The sequence below is a fragment of the Pinus tabuliformis genome, chromosome 5_2 (assembly GCF_031772625.1).
Source record: "Pinus tabuliformis cultivar Carrire ecotype Pingquan chromosome 5_2, CPIR1, whole genome shotgun sequence".
In the NCBI taxonomy this organism is placed as follows: domain Eukaryota; kingdom Viridiplantae; phylum Streptophyta; class Pinopsida; order Pinales; family Pinaceae; genus Pinus; species Pinus tabuliformis.
The window spans coordinates 680140195-680162150 of NC_142306.1; the positions used below are offsets into that span (position 1 = coordinate 680140195).

Here is a 21956-nt window from a genome sequence, read left to right on the forward strand (position 1 = left end):
AAATTAATTGTGTAAAAATTGTGTGTGTGAGTTTGTTTTATTTCTCATATCAGCTGAAAACAAAATGGTAGAGGTAGCTCTAAAGTGTTTCAAATAAATTTTCATTTAAGAGTTTATTATCAGTCTTACTAGTTTGGGACTGTGGGTATCAAATTTATGGAAAAACTTTGAAACCTGGGAAGGGCTACCAGCACTTAAATTTTTGTACAGAAGGGGTGTTGGAAAAGCATAAAGCAAGATTAGTCTCCTAAGTTATGCAAAAAGGAAAGATAAATCGTTAAATTAAAAGGCTCACCAGAGGGGTGAAAGATGGATATTGGTCTTTGAGGAGCCTCCACATGGTTGTACCCATGTTGCCACACCTCCAGATGCTAGAACATTGTCCCAAGATGCCGAGGTGTTGGTTTATTTGATGATGTGCCCAGATAGACCTAGGCCGCCCCCAGGCTGACCCTATTTGATGGACATTGTCTTGTTCTGGAGCCTAGATGATGATGGGGATTACTAAGATGATTTGGGAGGGCTAGTGCATCATGCCTAGATGCCAACGCTAGCCTCATAGATTGCCACATCATCTCCACATGCACTGAAAGGATGATACGAAACTTCTTGGAGATGACATTATGGTGGAGGAGATGTTATTTGGGGATGTACCCAATGCCCATGCACTCTGTTAATTTTCTTGGAGCGAGGAGAACTCATGGACCACTTTATCACTTGCTTGATGGAGATTGTCCATTCAAGGAGGATGACACCATGACAGAGAACATTTATTCCCACACATGTGCGAGATTTTGATGTATTTATTATGTTTTAAAGCTATCTTAAGGTCGTCTTGTGACCTTTAGGCCTAGATGAACATTCAAGCAAAATATATGGCTTTACTTGTGAAATTATGAAAACTGACTTGATTTCCCTTGTATAAATAGAGGGAAGTTGCTTTCATTTGGATTATCACACATTCAGCAGATTTCTCTCTGCCTTAAGAAGTGCACATTAGCTCCCTTGCACTTTTCTCTTGGACACAGTGGATGTTTAGTGGAGCGAATTGTTTTGGGAGGGAGATTTTTGCATGAAAAGGCAATTTCCTGGATTGATTAAGTGATTTTTATGGAAATTGCGTTAAGTTTATTGTTATTTCCTTCCATTTTGCATGCTATATTGTTGAAATTAGAGTTTGTACTCGTGCGATATTAAAAACTGCAACATCTTTTCTGAAATCTTGAGACTTTATGGTATGTAAAATATGTTGTGCAAAAATCCGAACATATCCAGGCTCATTGCCATGTGTCACACTGAGAATACATTCAGGCTCACCACTTCATTACTGTACAATGGAAACATGAGACTAGACCCTGAACCTGCTACAAATATAACTGATAAATATAGCCATGCCAAAAATAGTACTCTAATGCTTCAAAAATAAGAAAGAAAGAAAATTAAGGTAACTGCTATGCGATTGCTGTCAACTATAGCATAGCTAAAAATAACGCTGTCAAAAATAGTAGTGTCTGTTGCATGTCAATGAAATTAGTCTCCTAAAAATTAGACTTGTTTTTCTGCAAGGAATCAAATATATGTTCACAAATCAACATGTGAGCACTGATATCATATGCTCGTAATGTCCAGTAATAGGTGAGGAATTCTGATATACAGCTCTCAAAACTCTGGCCCCTAAAAAATAGGAAAACTACGAAAAAGAGCAATTTCGAATTTCCTCAAAATCTGGTGAACATGCCTTTGAAATGAATTCTGGTTTCTTTGAAACCTAATGCACCTGTCACTAAGAACCAGCTTGATGAGTCCTAGCAGGATCATAACCCTCCAGTTGCACAGGCAAATCTGGGGGTTAACAGACATACAAATCTATTAGCCAGTCTGTCAGGTGTGCCAGCATGTAGTAAAAGGGAATTGTATGACTTGTATTATTTGAATGTAGCAACAAATGTCTTATTATTTAGTCAAGTTGAAATATTTGACGGGAATATATGATTGGTCTTGGACAATGAAGCAGCAAACAGAACTTGCATTGTAGTAATATTGTTTGAATAATTAATACATTTTTTGTTAGTGCAGGTGTCCAGCTTGAACCATGGTTTGGTGTACCCTACCGTATTGAAAATATTCCGTCTACTCTTATAGAGGACTGGGAAAATCCCCCTATTATAGACCCATCTATACATTTACCAGATAAGAATGATTTCATCCCATGTGATTTTTCAATTAAAAGCTTGTCTGACATCAACATCCATGGCACGATGGAAATTCCAATATGTATTATTGATGATCCATTGATCAAGATTTGGTATAAACTAGATCGAACATTTAATGTTCCACGTGCAAATACATACTTCTTGATCACTTTAAAAGAGGCTTATAAAAGCACAAGGACTTGTGTACTCACTGAGTTGTATGTGAACCTTCTCCGGGATGCGCTCAACGAGACACTATATCAGGTGATATTTCTACTTACATTTTCTGCTTTTAGTTTCTTGCTTAAAAAATGAAATATTCAGTATGGCAAACACATCTGGACGATTTTCTGGAAGACAGTGTGTTAAAAACTAATACACCTTTTGATGAAAATAAAATTCAATTTTTCAACTGGAGTCTGGTTAATTTTGTTTCTCAAATGTCATATTGATCTTGAAATGGGAGCTACCTTAACCAACCATGCTTTTATTCTAGAGCAGAGTAAATTGGTTTTCTTTGAACCGACTTATTTGGCAAAATCGTTATTAAGATTGTCGACTTTTGATTTGTGTTGAGAACTTAGAGATATTTATGATTGCTAACTTTTTCTGGCATCTGGGTTTAAAGCTGTTCATATCTGTTGCTTCCTTAATCCACTTGGTTGTCTAGTGCATCAAGTAACCCAATTGTTTGGGTTTAAAGCTGTTCATATCTGTTGCTTCCTTAATCCACTTGGTTGTCAAGCGCATCAGGTAACCCAATTGTTTGGCTTCTAGTATTATGCTGTTATACCCATGTATAGAACACTAGCATTTTTATCCTGTTCATTCTGTACAATAATTGGTACAAGTAGAATATGCTTCAATCTCCTTTAATATCTTGGTTATATCACAACATTTCCAAGTCTTTTTATGTGTGCCATTGTTTATGTTCTAATGTTTTGAACTTAATAACTATATTAAAGTGTATCTTAGTGATTAGTTGTTGGACATTGGATAAACCAACGCTCCCAATGTGTTTCTTGACATGGACTAACCCCCTCTCGTGGATCCTTATCTCTGGCGATGCGATCGTTGACTAACACTTGCAGGTTTTGGTCTAATGACAATCGTGATTCCCAACAAGTGATATCAGAGGGTAGGTCACGAGTTCGATACACGCCTGACTCGCGTTGGGGGGAGATTGTTGGACATTGGATAAACCAACGCTTCCCGTGTGTTTTGTGACATGGACTAATCGCCTCTCGTGGATCCTTATCTTTGGCGATGCGATCGTTGACTAACACCTGCGGGTTTTGGTCCAATGACAATCGTGATTCCCAACATTAGTAACTTAATCATGCAGTTCCACTTACATTATGACAAAACTCAGTCAAGGATAATACTGAGGGGTGATTACTAATTAACGTCAAAATTGTATTGACAAAATTAATGGCAGAAGTGTTGTCAGACACAATTTTATTAATCAGAAAAGAAATTACATATTAATTTTGTAAGAGTTTACACACACATTGCAACACTCTTGCAATCAGGAGAATGAACTATATATAAGCTTAATTTCCTAACCTATTCTAGTTATGGACTAGTTATTAGATTAACAAGTGTTCATTTACAATAAATGCCATTCTAACCAATCTATTAACTCTACTCCTAAATTGGAGCCTAAGATATGACATTATTCTAAATGTCATATTTTTTACAACAATATTCTATTTCTAAGTTTCTCCAATATTTAATTAAATATTCTAAATAAATAAATATTCTATCCTAACTTTGTGAACTATGAATTTTGTATTTTGGATCATCTAACATTCCCCTTATGATCCAAAGATACATTACAACAAATGCCAAGTTCATCTCTGAACTTATTAAATTTGATCCTGCCAAATGGTTTTGTGAAAATATCGGAGACCTGATCTTCTGAAGGACAATAAATTGGCTTGATGACGTCCTTGGCAATGAGCGATCTAATGTGATGATACTTGGTGTCCACATGTTTTGTTTTGGAATGAAAACTAGATTCTTGGCAAGCTTTATGGCTGACTGGCTGTCGATGAATAATGATGTAGCTTCTGCTCGAGGAATGCCCAAATCCTACAAAACTCTGCGCAACCAAACAATTTCACATGCTGCTTCCCATGCTGATATGTATTCGGCTTCGGCTGAGGAAGTGGCCATTGTATTATGTTTTTTGCAACTCCAAGATATTGTAGCTGACCCCATGTTCATTAAATAACCGGAGGTTGATGCTCGATCATCAATATTGCCAGCAAAGTCGACATTTGAAAATCCGCTAAGTACAAAGTTTTTTGTCTTTTTGTAAAGAAGACCAAATCTTTTGTTCCTTGGATATATCGTAGAACCCTTTTGGCTGCATTCCAGTGGCTGTCTCGTTGTTCCTGCATAAAGCGTGAAAGAATACTAACTACATAAGATAGATCTAGTTGAGTTGTTGTCAAATATCAGGCTGCCAATCAACTGTCTATAAGTAGTGCTTTCCACCTTCCCCCCCTTCAAATTTTGAAAGTATCAAGTTTTGTTCCATGGGGGTAAGAACGGGCTTGCAATCCTGCATTCCAAATCGCTGAAGAACTTCTGCTACATACTTACTCTGAGAAATGAAAATATTTGTGGATGTTGGAATACTTCAACTCCAAGGTAGTAGTGAAGTAGTCCCAAATCTGTCATCTTAAATCCTTCATGTAACTCCTTTTTCACCTGTACAATATGATCATCATTGTTTCCAGTAATGATGAAATCATCTACATACATAACAAGAATCACCAGATGTTCACCCTGTTGACATACATACTAAGTATTATGAGATTCACTTAGTTGAAATCTAACTTTCCGAAGGTATTCATCCATTTTGGCATACCAAGTTCCTGGAGCTTGTTTTAACCCATATAAAGCCTTAATCAATTGACAAACTTTATGTTCTTGCCCTTCAATTTCGGAACCTGGTGGTTGTGTCATATATACATCTTCTTGTAAATCTCCATTGAGGAAAGCACTCTTTACATCCATCTAATGAACTTTCCATCCTTTTTGCGCTGCTAATGTGAGTGTTAAGCGGATGGTGTTTCATTTGGCTGTGGGAGCAAAAGTATCCTCATAATCAATGTCTTCCTGCTGTGCAAAACCTTAGCCACAAGTATAGCTTTGTACTTGTCGATTTCTCCATTTTGGTTGTACTTAATTCTGTAAACCCATTTGCATCCGATGGGTTTAACACTTTGAGGACAATCAACAAGTTTCGAAGTGTTGTTGTCTTGAAATGCCTTATATTCTTCAACCATAGCTTGTTGCCATTCTTTATATTTGACTGCCTCTTTGTACGTGGAGGGTTCGGTAAAAGCATTCATGATTAAAGCAAAATTTCCTTCATTCTTGGTGGACCCCCTTGTTCTTGTTTTATTTTTCTCATCGGGCCTTACATCTTTCAAAAGTTGAACAACCCATTTTGGCAATTGATGTTCACTTGTTTGAGATTATGAAAAGTCACCATTATTATAAAGAGGATTAATGTAAACAGAGGTACGTTGATCAACTGCAGATTCTGGGGTAGAGAATCATTGTCAGAAGAACTACTGCTACTAGGAGATTCTGATGAACTGTCAGAAGACCCAAACTGTGAAGTAGATGGACCGGATGAATCATCTTCAGAGGAAGGAAAATCAAGTTCATACCAATTTTGTGAATTTGGTTGACTTTTGATGTTTCCTTTCCTTTTATCTCCTTTTGTTTCCAGTTTTTGAAGAAGATGTTCTATTTCTTCAACACTCTTACTCTCAGTTTCATAAAAAATTACATCTCTGCTGACAATAAATTTCCCATTTGACTGAAGCCTGTAACCTTTCTTCTCATCTGAATATCCAATCATTGTGCGTTTCAAACTTTGTGAGTCAAGCTTAGTTCGTTTTTCTTTTGGAACTAAGGCATAACACACGGAACCAAAAAATCTAAGATGTTTAACTTTATGTGTGGAACCAAACCATGCTTCATAAGGTATGATTCCATCCATAGAAGCAGTGGGAGACTTGTTCCTTAAATAAACAACTGTATGGATTGTTTCTGCCCAATAAATAGGACTTAACTTTTTAAAAGTTAACATAGATCTCGCCATTCCTAACAAAGTGCGATTCATTCTTTCTACTACTCCATTTTGCTGTGGAGTGTAGACATTTGTAAGATGTCGTTTGATCCCTTTGTCTCTGCAATAACAATGAAATACATTTGAAGTGAATTCTCCTCCAATGTCAGTTCTAAGAGTGCCAATCTTTTCTTTGACTTCATTTTCAAATGCCTCTGACTTATGCTTCAAGAAGTGAACCCATGTCATTTTGCTGAAATCATCAATAAAGAGTAAAAAATATTTGCAACCTCCTAGAGAGGCTTGCAATGGTCCATAAATGTCACTGTGTACTAATTGCAAGCGCCTATTTGCTCGCCATGAGCTTGTCGGGAAGGGTTCTCGACTTTGTTTTCCATAAATGCAAGCTTCACATCTTGCATTTTCTTTCTTGAAGGTAGGAAGTCCCTTAACCATTCCTTGTTTTTGCAGTTGAGAGAGACTGTCAAAGTTTAGATGTCCATATCTCACATGCCATAATCTGATAGGTGAAATGTTTGTGCTGGCTGCCCCTGCAAAGTCAGAATTCCTTGGAATAACTGTTCCTTTCATTCGTAACAGTTTTCCATCTTCATATCCTGTCATCACTGTTTTCATGTTCTGTTTGATTGAATTAATTTTAACTAGGCCATACTCCAAAACCACTTGATGTCCACCTTGTTAGATTGAGACTAAAGACAACAAATTCTTTTTAAAGGTGGGTACATACCATACATTTGAAATCAATCTTTCTCCAATGTCAGGAAGATAAACTTTAATGACACCTTTTCCATAAGGAGTATGTTTTGTATCATTAGCAAGAAAGATTGAACTAAGGTGGCATTGTTGGTAGTTCCAAAAAAAGTCTTGTCGAAAACTCATGTTTTGAGTTGCTCCTGTATCTAAAATCCATGCATCTTCATAATCACTTTGAAAAAAGGTGGAAACTAATGCTGCTGATTCTGATCTTTGACTTGATGTGAAGACATATTTCGAACCATCATTATCTTGATCAGTGGCAAATTGAGCTATGTTTTGATGGAACTTTGGAATCTTATCAATGGAAGTTCTACAACATTCTGCAAATGGTCCACTTTGTTACATCTTCTGCAGACAGTTTGATTCAAGTCTCGGCCTCTTCCTTGATACTGTCCTCTGCCTCTGCTTTGACCTTTGTTTTGAGTTGGCTCTTTGCCTTGAATTTGGCCTCTTCCTTGACTGTTTCCTCTGCCTTGAAAGTTGCCTCTGTTTTGAAAGTTTCCTCTGCCTTGACTATTTCCTCTTCCTTGAAAGTTTCCTCCATTTTGGCTTCTTCCATGACCTTGTTCACTATGTGCTGCTGGATGTGGATTGAAATGTCCTCTTCCTATAGAATTGTTAGTTGATGATTTACATGTGCTGGCTTCTGTGAAGAAGACATCTTCCCCTTGTTTCTTCTTCCCAAAAGTTTTGTCGTGTTGAGCTAACATCTCACTTAACTCATCAAACTTTAATTTATCTAAGTTTCCAGTCACTTGTAGAGTTTCCAAAAAATGCGTGTAAGAAGAAGGTAATCCAACAATTAGAATTGTGGTCATGAAATTGTCATCTATTGGTGGAAATCCGGCTTTTACTATTTCTTCCTTAATATTTTTAAGCTTGGAGATATACTCAAGGACATCTCCTCCTTCAATTAGTTTTTGTTGAAGCAACTTAAGTTGTAGATCAACCTTTTTTTATTCAAGTTGTGTGTCAAATAGATCTTTGGAAGTATGCAAAGCAGACCATGCATTTGAGGCGTTTTCAATATGAATATACATCTGATCATTAACTGAAGACTTTATAAGGGCTAGTGACTTGATATTTTTAACTTCCCATTTTGCAAGTGAAGCTACATCTGTGGGTTTATTTGGCTTAATGTCTCCATCACATATGTCTTGCCACAATTCATTATATATTAGAGTGCTTTCAATGAGACATTTCCATGTTTTGTATGATTTTACCCTTTTAAGCTTATCAAAACCAGAGAACAGATTAATTAACTTCGACATTGTAGTTTTGAAGCTTTGCACCAAAAAGAATCAAGCACAAGAAAAAGATGAGCAACACGTCACACGAAACACACCACGCAAAAACGATCTATTAGGGCTTGGCCTTGACCCTTGTATAGTCGTTGAAGGAGAAAAATGACTGAGCTTTGCACTTGGCTCTAGTCAATTTCTTTTAAGAATTTACAATGAAAACCTTCAAAAGTTTGATTGATTTACAATCCCCTTGAAAAATTGTGTGCAAGAAATATTTTAACCCCCCCTCAAAGTAAAAAATTACTTTGAGTTATAATGTCACTCTTGTCACTCCAAAATAAAAAATGAAAAATTATCAAAGATAGAATCTCCTTTTTTTTTTTTAACACAGTTGGTTACTTTTTTATATATTACAAAAAGGAAAGGATGCTAGGTCCTTGTACATTAGGAAGAACGCTGTTTCAAATGTAGTGCACAAAATGGGAGAACAGCCCCCACATCTACATTTGCAGCCTTGTCTTTGTAAACTTCAAAAACTAAAGTTGCATACTATCTTACATATTGTCCTAGGAACAAACTAAATTTGCACTGCATTAAGAAGAGAAATTTAAACACAATCACCAGAATTGGTTAACTGATTCTTCCTGCTAGGGGCGACGCTTCTTGCTGTACCTGGAGGATGTTTCCCCTTGCTGACTTTGATTTAGAGTTTTTATGTACTCAACAACTTCTTCCAGATGTTTACATTTGTCCTTTAGTTCTTCTATTTCAGCTCTCTGGAGATCAATGTCTCTTTGCTTGTAGACATTTACAGTTTTCATCTCAGCTCTGAGGTCTTTCAATGCTTGATTGAAGCGACCAATCATGAATCGATTGGCCCTGCAAGTTGGGCAGTTGTCATTCTTTTCTACTTCCTCCAGAGGGTTGCAAGCCATTTGGTTGCTCTGCGTTTCTGTGATGACTATTATTTCCTTGTTCCCAATATGAGCCCTGATGTTTGGATGACATCTTGTTTTTCCTCTACTACTATTGTCGTAGTTTTGAGCTTTGGGATAACACTACAAAGCTTCAATTGATCTCCCGCGCCTCTGTCTATGCTTTAAATTCTAGTTCAGGTCTATTGGTGAAGTGCTATCCAAGGGGAGAGAAAAGGTCGGAGATTCTAATAGATAGTGAGAATGTGACTCCACAGAGGCAGAGAATTGTGGTCGCCTCAGAGAGGAGATTAGGCTCTGGTTTCCTAGGGCGATAGAGTGAAGGGAGTGCTGATGAATGGAGCAGGGGAGGATAGGAAGCTGAGCGGGTAAATGAGCAGGGCTAACAACAGAGAGAAGCCGCTATGGAATACTTCTGAAAGCATGATTTAAGTAGCTAGGGAAGGGATGAAGGGGAGTACCTGTGTAATTTACTCTCTTTGCTTCAAGCTGCTTGCGAAGGAGGAAAATGCTCTGATCCCAAAGAAAATCAAGACTGATTTCTTCGTGAATTTGTTGAGCTTGCAAAGTCCCCAACAGATGTTTGATGCTTCTGTGGAAATGAATGGAGAGGTCGGGGGAGGGGTGGCGACGGATACCAGAGAACTTTAAGCTGATGGCTTTAGGCTTACTGCGAGAATCATTGATGGGGTGGCCTGAGAGATGGAGCTCAGTGCTCTCTAGGTGATGAAGTTTTGTGAGAGCTGCCCCTAATTTATTGGTCTTAGAGAGGAGAGGAAACCTACTATTGTAGGTGGCCATCATGTTTCGAATAGCCTAGGAGCCTACATAGATGTCCATTGAGACCTGACTTTTACTTGCATAACAATTTCGACCTTGGTGTTTGTGATTGACAAGACGAAAACCATCTTCGCTCAGAAGAGAAGGACACTACAATCTTGATTCATCATGTGTTGAAGCGTTTTTGGGATTGTGTGGGTCATGTGCTCTAAGCGAAGTAGATTGCACTTGAGAACCTCTGCTGACAAATATTCTTTGTATTCCTCATGTAATCTGCTTCTTGACTTGATGTTTTGATTCTCCTTTTTTATTTTTTCTTCATAATTTTCCTTGTGGTATTCTTCGTTTCTATATCTTCTTTCTCAGTCATCATTCTGGGTAAGGAAGTCATGGTATATTTTATTCATAAACTTCATTGTTCTCTTTAACAATCCCAACTGGTCTGTCAATTGCTTTGTTGGCATTGCTATCAACATCCTTATTTTGGTTTCTCAAGACATGCTTGATAGATATTTTTCCCAGATTTTTAAAACTTGTTCTGATCCTTTGACATATTTTGTTGATGGCAGTGGTTTTGAAATTCTTTTCGGCTTCAATTGCTGCTATTATGATAGTCGAGTCCCCTATTATTATAGGGTCCTTAATTACATTTTTGTTTAAAAGCCTTGTGCCTAGAAGGAGGCTGTATGCTTCAGCCCAGTTGTTTGTTATTTCTCCAAGGCTCCATTCATAACTTATTATTTTTTTCCCATTTGGATTTATTATAACTCCGTCAGCCTCTGCTTTACTTGGGTTATTTTTTGCAGCTCCGTAAAAAAAAAAAGAATGTATTTCTTTTGTTCTTTCATCCATTCTGCAAATACTTTGTCATCCAGTGTTAATTTCCGCCTCTTGTTTGCGGAAAATTCTTTATTTTTTTATTGTAGCTTCCATTTTGTTTTCTAACATTGCTTTACTATACCAGTATTTTTCTTCTTGTTGTAGATTGTTCTGATCCATTTTTGATATTCCATTTGTGCTTATTATCTCTGAAACTCGACTCCAAGTTTTTGATAGGATCTTGCCTAAACTTGGTTTTTGTTCTTTGAAAATGCATTTGTTTCGGGCTAACCAAATTTGCCAGCACAAGATTGAAGGAAGACATTTCCATATCCTGTTTATTGTTGCCTTTTTTTCTTTGTGTACCGGTAACTTTTCTCCCAATTTTTGTAAAGAGTTGTCAACTGAGTTGATGGATTTATGTTTATTTCCAAAGGACTTGTTAACTGTTTCTAGCAATCTCTCGCCATCATACAATTTATAAAAAGATGTTGGATTGTTTCTTCCTCCTTTTGGCGCATGACACATTTAGAGGGCCGTTGTATTCCTCTTTTTTTTTAAATTTTCAGAGGTAAGAATTTTATCTATGAGAAGGGTCCAAGTGAAGACCTTGATTTTGGGCAAACACTTTGTTTTCCAAGCTGCCTTCCATAGATTCCAGTCATTTTGTCTGTGATGTTTTTGGAGGAGGTTGTACCCAGATTTCACTGTGTAATCCCCTCCGTTTTGGTCCCAGACAAAGTCATCCTGCTCTTCTTTGTTGATGGGCGCAGCCCCCGCAAGGTGAACTTTTAGCATTTCTCGCTTACTTTTTAGTCTTGTTGGAATTGCCAGTGTTTTCTATTTTAACCAATTATCCTGATCCCAATCCGAAATGGAGTATAGAGTGTTAAAACTTTTCTCTTCCATCTAGCTCTGAAGTCCTCTTAAGTTTTGCGCTGATTTATGGGATTTTTCCCCATTATTCTGTCCTCCCAGATAGACATTGTTTTGCCATTCCCTGGATTTTTAGAGATTTGATCTCTAGTTAGAGGGATTATCTTTTTAACCAATTTCCATATTTGAGTGCATGGCCTGTCTGGAGTAATATCAATGATCAGCTTTGTTCTATGACAATTTAAGTATTTCATTGTTAGAACTTTTACCCACCAATGGCCTTTTCCATTTATCATTCTCCAAATTATTTGTGCCCCTAGAGCAATATTCACTAATCCTAGCAAACGAATTGCTATGCTTCCTTTTTCATATGGAAGAGTAACTTGCTCCCATCTAACTAGGTTGAATTTTTTGTTTTCTTGTTTTCCTCCTTTCCAGAGGAAGCTTCTAATTATCAATTCCATTTGCTTGTGGGCACTTGTCGGGGCCATAATTATTGCATATTGATAAATAGGCAAGGCCGATAGAAGTGCTTTAATCATTATCACTCTTCCTGCCAAATTGAGCCACATCACTCCCCAATTCTGAATTTTTTCCTTCATTCTTTCCACTTGCTTATTCCAAACTTCTAATTTTACCATTTCCTTTGCTAAGGGCAGCCCGAGATAAGTGAAATGGTTCCAATTTATTTGTAAAGGTATTTCCAATATTTGCGAAATACGTTGCATTATTTTTGTTGGGGTGTTCCAGCAATAAATTCTGCATTTGGTGTTGTTTAGCATTCCTCCCAAGGCTAGGAGAAATTCATCCAATACTTTTTAAAATCGTCTCGCTATTATGCAGGATGCTCGACCCATAAGAAGGGTATCGTCTGCAAAAAGAGAGTGGTTTATATCTTTGACCCCTCTCGATATTTGGATACCTGTTATTTATTTCTCTTTTCTCTGATTTTCCAGCTGTGCACTCAACGATTCTGCGATAATGATGTAAAGGAAGGGAGAAAGCGGACAACCTTGCCTCAGCCCTTTTATGCTTTGGAAAAATTTGCTCGACCTTTCGTTGATTAAAGGAGCTATCCAAGGATTTGATATACATGTCTGGATAATCTCTAAAAAATTTATTGAAAAGCCAAACTTTTTGAGAACTGCAGCAAAAAAGTTATGATTAACTCTATCAAAAGCACTAGCCATATCTAACTTAACAATCATTCCTCTCTCCTTTCTTTGGATACTATTATGAATGGCCTCTTGAATGATTATCACATTGTCTGTGATTTGCCTTTTGGGGACAAATCCTCCTTGATTTTCTGAGATTATTTCCGGAAGAAATTTTTTAATTCTATTTGCTAGAATTTTGGTGATTATCTTATAAGATGAGTTGCAGATGGAGATTGGCCTGTATCTGTTAAAAGTTGCAGGATTGGGTTCTTTGGGAATGAGGGCTACGAAGGAGGATTTTGTATTTCCTCCATTCTTTTTTTTTGGAAAGCATTTTTGAGCATTCTCATAAGATCTTTTTTGATAGTTTCCCAGTGTTGTCTATAAAAGGCCATTGTAAATCCGTCTAGTCCTGGTGCCTTATCTGGATGAAGATTGCAAACAGCTTCTCTGACTTCCTCCTTAGTAATTTCTTTGTTTAATTCCCTGTTTTTCTGATCACTTATTTTTTTTATATGCTGCAAAATTTCTTCATTAACTGCCTGCTGATCACTTGTTGAAAGTAGTTCTTTGAAGTGCTTATGGGTTGCGTTTTTTATTTCTTCAACTCCTTTTATTTCTTGACCATCTACTTGAATCTGTTCAATCTGATTTCTTGACCTCCTTATTTTCATTGTATTATGAAAGAAAGCTATATTTTTATCTCTTGATTTTAATCAGAGACATCTTGATTTCAATCTGCTTTCCTCTTCTTCTTGCCTATTTTGCTTGTATATTTTCAGAAAGATTTCCTTTTCTTGTAAGTGATTTTGCTTACTTTCTTCCTTGTTCTCTTTTTCCTTGCAGATATTATCCATTTTTTTTGTAATTTGATTTTTCGAGCTTTGTCTTAGAGATCATTTTCTTTTGCCCAAGTTTTTAAGTGCAGCCTTAAATTCTTTAGCTTAGTTTCCCAAACATACTGGGGAGACCTTGTAACACTTTTTTTCCAGCTGTCCTTAATTTGTTTGCCAAATTCTACCTTGCTATCCCAAATTGAATTATACTTGAAGGGGAGAGGTCTTTGGTTTTCCAGCTTACCCAAGGTTAAAACCACTGACTTGTGATCTGAAGCTGAGTTGTGAACTATTTTACTTTGCACAAGAGTATATGCAGCTGCTATGCTTTCATAAATAAGGATTCTATTCAACCTTTCCTTTATGTTGTTTTTCCCTATTCTTTTGTTGCTCCAAGTGTATTTTCCATTGCCTGGCGGAATGTCTATTAGTTTTTGTTCTTCTATTATTCCTTCAAAAGCTTCTCTTGATGGGTCAGTGTGGTATTTCCCGCCAAATTTTTCTTTTGTATTACTTATTAGATTTAAATCTCCTCCCAAGATAAATTTTCCGCTTTGTCTCTCTGTTATTTCTTCTTTCACTGACTTCCAACATTGTTCTTTTTCTTTGTAGTGGTTTGCGGAGTACACATTTATAATGCTATACTGCTCCTTTGTATTGAGGTTTCTCAAATTGGTTCTAATCCAGTGGTTGCTGAGTTTTTGGGTTATTAGATCCCATTTCCTTTTGTCCCAGATGGTGCAGATTCCTCCTGATGCTCCTGTCGCTTCTAACGCTGTTCCTTCATAATTTTTTAGTTTTTGAATCATTTTTTGGTTTTCTTGCTTGTTTGTTTTGGTCTCTTGGATCATGTATATGTCTGGCTGTTCCTTGGCTAAAATGTCTATGGCTGCATTGACTTTGAAGGTGGTGCTAAGGCCGCGACAATTCCAAGGGACCACTTTCATTATTTACTGTTATGATGGTGTGGTCTTCCCTTTTCTCTTCGCTAAATTTTTTCATTACTAACTGTTTGTTTCCCAAGGAATGAATCCATTGGCTGTTGCATTCTTAGTGCCATTTCTTTAGCAGCTACCTCATCTCTGATTTCTTTATTGGATTTCCTCCTCACTTTTTTTTGTTGATCCCAAATTTGGGGGTTTTCTTTGGCTTTATTCTTGGTTAGAATGCAATCCACTGAGGGAGGAGGTGGAGAAGATATAGGATTGGGGGAGGATATGAGAGCTAAGGAGTTGGGGATCTGGGAGAGGGTGGATCAAAAGAGTCTTCCAATGGGTCAAAAGGATTCGGGGTTGTGTGAACAGGGGGAATGACCTTTGCTGGAGACTAAGAGGTTGTTTCATTTGCTTCTTAGGGCTGAGAGGTGTTTGATATGGTTTGCTTATTAGTAGGTTTTTTCCTTTTCACTTGTTCCCATGTTGTTTCTTGTTCTTCAACATTTTCATGCTCTTTTTTTTTAAGACACCTATTAGCAAAATGACCATACTCATGACATACCTTGCATTTAAATGGTATTTGCTCGTAGTCCAACTGCTGGATATGCGTCCATTGATTGACCTTGAGCTTTATTGCCTCTGGGAGACATTTCCCAAGATCTACTTCCACACATATTCTAGCACATGCATGCATGTTGTCTTTTGGTTCGCATCTGTCAATATATTTGCCCACTGCATTTCCTATAGCTTTTACCTATTCGTCTCCTCAGCAGTGAAGAGGAAGATGCAAAACCCTGATCTAAACTGGAACTGCATTTGGAACATCCATCTCCGGATCAAAGTCTGGCGTCCACCTATTCAGGTATAAACCTCTAGAGTCCATGAAGTAAGGTCCATTTCTAAATATCAGATCTCTATCTTCCTTTGCTTCAAAGAGAAAGGTGTAGTACCCCCTTCCACATAATCGTATTGCTATCTTCCCCTGAGTGGTTGCATTCCAGTTTCTTTCCACCCATTTTTGAACTGATTTGGGTGAAGGCCATAGCCCCGTGAACTGTCCAACAAGTCTACGTTTTGCCAAAGAAATGGCTGCTCTTCGTGGAAGTGCAGGTGGGAGAGAAATCTCTGGAATATTTTCAAGTTTCTTAACGAATTTATTGATTGATGGCCTGTTCCTTGGAGCTCCATTCTCAGCATTTAGAGATGCAAAAGCTTCTGTGTTTTCTTCATTCCCTTGTTGTGTGGAAGAGTGAGGATCGCCCTCCTCAGAGGGATGCATGATCTGGTTGGCCTCAGCAGTAGGAGGCTGCCGAGAGAGAGATCTGTAGGTGCAACGATGACTAGGTCAGCGCAGGCTCAGGTTGGGCTGTTGCATGCACAATTTGTAGAAATTGTTAGAGGACCTCATTGAGGTCAATTTTCTGATGTCCTACTTAAAGATAGAATCTCCTTATTACTCCAAGAATTACAAAATTTTGCCACTTCACAAAACTTACAAATGATCCTTTCACACTTTATTACTCCTAAAAAAAATATTACAAATAACAATACGTTCCACCGTGGCAACTGTTGTTCTGAGGCTTGTCACAATCAATAAGCTCTTGCACACTAAGGGAAACAAGATTGCCAGTCGCGATTTGGTTGGCATTTTCTACTACTCCAGCTACTGTGAAAGCAATCGCCTTGATCTCTCACAGTGGTCACTGCACCTTTCGTCCTCCAGTCTATAGACTGGGGCAAATCAATAAGGTCTTCATGTCTGAGTTTCTTGGTATGACCTCTAGGTTGGGTTGATATGTTTCTTAAGTATCTTGATCTGAACTCGTCATCACTCAGATCTGAATATTTGTTAAGGCCAAGCCAAAAGCTCAGGTTCTGGTGGTTAACTTCATCTATATATCTCAGATTGTCTCGGAAAATCTCGTATCTCTGTTGCTTCTCCTTTGCTAATGTATAGGCCTTGTTGTGCTTCACGCTGGCTTCTGCTGTGCCACTCCGATCATTCATCATTAATATTATAGATCTCACGGGTATTGGCAGAAATTTCCGAGATCTTGTTCTATATTTCTTTGAATCTTTCAGATGCAACAACGTTCCATTGATTTCACTAATTCTCTTTTCCAGGAGGGATTCGTGGATGAACAATTTACACAACTTCAGCAGCTGCAAGATGAGAGTAATCTTGATTTTGTTGCGGAGGTTGTTTTTTTTTCTTTGAGGATTCTGATAAACTACTGGCTGACTTGTCAAAGACTCTCAATCAGGAACCAGTTGATTTCAAGAGAGTTGATGGCTGTGTGCACCAATTCAAGGGTAGCAGCTCAAGTATAGGAGCGCGGCGAGTAATGAATACGTGTGTAATGTTTCGTGCATTTTGTCAAGATAAAAATAGAGAAGGATGCTTATATTGCTTTCAACAAATGAAGCAGGAGCAAATAACATAAATTCAAGACAGGCAACAATTTTTGATAATAATAGAAAAATTGATTTTTAGATTTAAAATTCTAAAATCAATAAAATAATAAAATTTCTTTTATTTTGAACAAAAACTGGACAATTTTCATGCCAGTCATTTGTTGATCAATTCAATGGAATTTTCCAAGAACTTGTAGAGCTGGAATCTCCTCCTTATATCAACTGCATTACTGGAGCTCTGATACCACAATAATGGCAAAAGTGTCCTCAGACACACAATTTTATTAATCAGAAAAGAAATTACATATTAATTTTGCAAGAGTTTACACACACACTCCAACACTCTTGCAATCAGGAGAATGAACTATATATAAGCTTAATTTTTTAACCTATTCTAGTTATGGACTAGTTATTAAATTAACAAGTGTACATTTACAATAAATGCCATTCTAGCCAATCTACTAACTCTACTCCTAAATTGGAGCCTAAGATATGACATTATTCTAGATGTCATATCCTTTACAACAATATTCTATTTCTAAGTGTATCCAATATTTAATTAAATATTCTAAATAAATAAATATTTTATCCTAACTTTGTGAACTATGAATTTTGTATTTTGGATCATCTAACAAGGAAGTTCACAAAGACTGTTTATAAGACAATAGAAAACATTTCCAAGTCTTTTTATGCATGCCATCATTTATGTTCTATTGCTTTGAACTTATTAGCTATATTAAAGTGCATCTTAGTCATTAGTAACTTAATCATGTAGTGCCACTTACATGATGACAAAACTCAGTCAAGGATAACAATGAGGTGATTACTAATTAACGTCAAAATTGTATTGACAAATATGGTTTTCCTCCAAGGAAGTTCACAAAGACTGTTTACAAGACAATAGAAAACATTTTGAAATGCTTTTTTTTCCCTTAATAATTGTATAAATATGTTTGCATTGGAAGATATGTCCATAGCCTTCTGCATAACCAGCTATGCTATTGGAACTTTATATTGTTGATATGACATCAGATAGATAGTCATTAGCTCCCTAGATAAATTCCGTTCACTTTGGAGTTTGTATATGCTATTCTTGATTAATAAGAGAATCCCTATTAATTATATAGTGTAACAGACCAAAATATTGTTACATGGTGCCATCATAAATAAAGGGACATGAATTTTATGTAATCCATCAGGGTAAAATTATATATAATAATTTAAAGGATGATTATTACCAATGTTCCACCAAGGTTCCGGGACGAGGGGGCGAGGGAGCGAGGGGGCGCGAGAGCGACCTATGAAAAAGCTCCCTACCATTTTTTAGGAAACGTGGGGGAGCGTCAGGGTCTTAAAAATGTATAAATATAAAATATAATTTATTAATTGAGTCCACTATGACAATTTGGTTTGAATTGAAAAGCTGCAAAGCATGATCATTGATATGAATTCTTGGAGCAAGAAAGCAATGAATTTGAAAATTTACACTATCCTTCTTAGAAGAAAACTTAAACAAAGAGAGAACTGTCCTTCTTAGAAGAAAACTTAAACATAGAGAGAACTCAGAACTATAGTGGATTATGTATAATGATTTTGAGAAACTGGACTTCTAAGTTCTTGACATATTAGTTAGGCAGGCCGTAGATTTTCAATTGATAATATTAATATATGAATAGCCTATTTGGCAATGCTTCCATAGTACTAGCCCATAGGTCTGATATACCTTCACAATTTTGTTTTAGATACTGCTAACCTAGAGAAAAAGTCTAAAAGAAATCATTTTTGGAACTTGGACTAAACAGAACCTGGATGCGTTTTCCACAGGTAAAGACCATAGGCCTAATATAGTAATAGGCTGACTGTCTATTGTTTATTCAGTTCCCAGGTAACCATTGCGACAGCCATAACCTTGTGCCATAGATTTTTCCATCGGCAATCTCATGCAAAAAATGATAGACACGTAAGTGGAAGTTACTTTCTTCTTTTCATGTTGTTAGACTGCTTAGTTAGTTTCCATTTTACAGATCCTGCTGGTTTCTTTCTTTGAGCAAATGTATATTTTGAACCCTTTAAGTTCTCATGGGATCAAAATTAGATGTTAGGGCAGAATTTTGAGAAATCATATAGGAAAGTAGTTGGGTGGCTGGTGGAATATTAACATTCTGTATTTTAATCAGGTCTTATTATATCAACAATATTATATTTTAGTCAGGTCTCATCAACACAACACATGGTAGTCAAGGAGGCAGTCTTTTAAGTTTTTACAAGTCGGATTTTTCACCCATACTTGTGGTTAATTGGTTCCTGGAAACAAAATAGTCAGATCCACTTTTCAGAACATGTGACAATAGGCTCTTTTCCTAAACCTACTATCACCATGAACGGGGAGAGCCCCTATTGAATCGATTCAAGGTCTTGGTTTTCCTAGCTTGCACTTTCAACAAATTGTATTAATTCACTGACTTTTTTTAGGTAATTTACCTTTTGTATACAATTCCTAATACAATCAATAATGATACAGGCACTGTTTATTAAAATCCGAACAATGAAATCCAATGCTGTGAGTGGAGCACTCAGCGAACTTGCAAAGGCTATGAGTGTGTTGTTCAAGGTTCAGGGTGCCGTTTTTATAACATGAAACAACGATTTTCCAAAACCCTAAACGTTAATTAACTCTTAATTAAAGATTAAGTTCAACGTTTAGTTAATTAAAATGGTTTTTAATGCATTAAAGGTGTGCCATGTCCCCCCTTGTCCCCCCACATCCCCTCTCGCCCCCCCTCGTCCCCTCTCGTCTCCCCACGCCCCCCCACGCCCCCCCACGTCCCCCTTTTCGGAAACGCTCCCTTAGGGAAGGGAAACGTTTCCCTGGCACGTCCCCCTAAGTTTCCTCCATTTTGGGAGCGTGGGGAAACGTCCCCTACTCATCCCCAAGTCCCCGGAGCGCGGGGGAGCGAGGAAACTAGACCCCTAGGGGGGGGGGGGCGAGTCCCCGTGGAACACTGATTATTACAATTGAATAATGTAATCCCTTATTATTGATATAATGCTTACGAGATGAGTCACGGTGAATGGTCATGAGCTAAGTTGCACTGAAACAGATACGCAAAATTTTCAAAAAATATGGATACGATATGGTAAGGAAACGACATATATATATATATATATATATATATATATATATATATATATACACGACAAAATAAAGTTCTCATATTACCATTCATCTTTTAGAATCTAGATTCTATATTTAAAAATACATAATCATCATCATGAAATCCACATAAACAAATCATCATCATCAATTCAGCGTAAACATTGTCATCATCATTAGTGATTATCATAACATTCAACATATCATCAAGTTTCCGTTCCCAATTTCAATCATCAACATCATTACCAAAACTAATAATGCTATATGCACACTACATAGTGCAAATTAAAAATGAACTATCATTGGCAGTGAACTATCATATGGCATATTATGGTATTCAATGTTCATTGTTCAAAAGTTTAAAACATCATCATAAATTACATTTACATATCATCAAATATGCCTTCATCCATGTAATTAAGATCCACATCATCATTTGAATCCTCTCAATGAGTGGGAGCATTCCTGCCATGTCCACTTGAAGATGCAATTATTGGTGCCTCCTCATCAAACAAAGTCATATGAGACATGACATTCAACATCATATCCAAGTCAGAAAACTCTGGAAACGGATCCAAAACCCTTTGCCTGAAACATTTTAGAAATAGGATTCTGCGTTTCCCAAAAAATGGGAACATTTTAGAAATAGGATCCTGTGTTTCTAGAAAACTAAAATGTTTCCGTGCTATTTCTATTCTGTATCGTACTCTAGTGATGCATAGCCCTTTTGAAGGGCGCAGTTTCTGTCGGGTCAGAAATCCGCTAGAAAAGAACGAAGACACATAGAATGGGAATTTTTTCCTCAAAGAACCTTTCGCTAGAAAGTTTGAATTTCTCACTTGCTGAGCAGCTGAGCAGTGCTAAGCAGTGACTAGAGGAGTTTGTTTGATAGTTGGGTGAGATGGTATTGAATGGGCTCAGAGATTAGGACATGTTGGATGGAGCTTCCAACTATGTCATATGGGAGACCAAAATCTTAGCTGTTTTGGAGGAATATGATCTCGAGGCCTACGTCAATAGTGTTGTAGCTGTTCCTGCTAACAATGATCAAAGGAAGAAGTACAAGGTCGTGCAGGGGAAGGCAAAGAGGCTTATTCTTGATGGAGTTTTAGATCATGTGGTCTCACACTTGCAGGGCAAGGATACAATTTGAGAGATGTGGGAAGCCTTGTCTTCTCTGTATGAAGGCTCTTCCGAACAACGAAAGATGTATTTGGAGTAGAAGTTGCAGCGAACCTTGATGTGGAAAGTAGAACAGGTGAACCTATATCTTTAGTGTCTTTAGGACACTAGAGACCAACTTGCTGAAGTGGGGTCTACTCCTTAGCCAACCACGATGGTGAGGATAACCCTGAATGGAGTCCCAGATGAATGGCAAGTTTACATCCAAAGCATATTGGGCAGAGAAAAATTACCTTCATGGGAGGAGATGTGGGCGGCTCTTCAACAAAAGGAGTTAAGGAGGGACCTAGTGAAGGTTAACCTCAGCGGAAGTAGTGGGAGTGGCACAAAGACGAAGGAGGATGAGGAGAACACAACTCTAGCATCAAAGGGACAACAGAAGCCGAAGCGAAAGGAGGACATTTTGAAGGTGAAATGTTTCAGTTGTGGCGAGTTGAGCCACCATGCATCCCAATGTCCTTTGAAGAAAAAGGACAAGGATGAGAAACATGATCCTAAGGCTGCTTCAACAAAGATTGACGAGGACAAGTTTTCCATGAGTGCCCATGCATCTCCAGGCAA

The 21956-nt window shown here is 37.4% G+C and overlaps 1 protein-coding gene and 1 pseudogene across 3 annotated transcripts in view; both read left to right on the top strand.

Moving 5' to 3' along the window:
- LOC149160944 (nardilysin-like) overlaps positions 1 to 21956 on the top strand; it is a 413290-nt gene that overhangs the window by 295188 nt on the left and 96146 nt on the right. For all 3 annotated transcript variants that reach the window (XR_016261820.1, XM_089436840.1, XM_089436839.1), the window contains exon 12: positions 2077 to 2456. Coding sequence is in view for 2 of the 3 variants with exons in the window: in XM_089436840.1 (XP_089292966.1) it covers positions 2077 to 2456 (380 nt within the window). In the remaining variant the exon portion in view is untranslated. The remainder of the gene's footprint in view (positions 1 to 2076; positions 2457 to 21956) is intronic.
- On the top strand, positions 15981 to 17088 carry LOC149160946 (histidine-containing phosphotransfer protein 1 pseudogene; annotated as a pseudogene).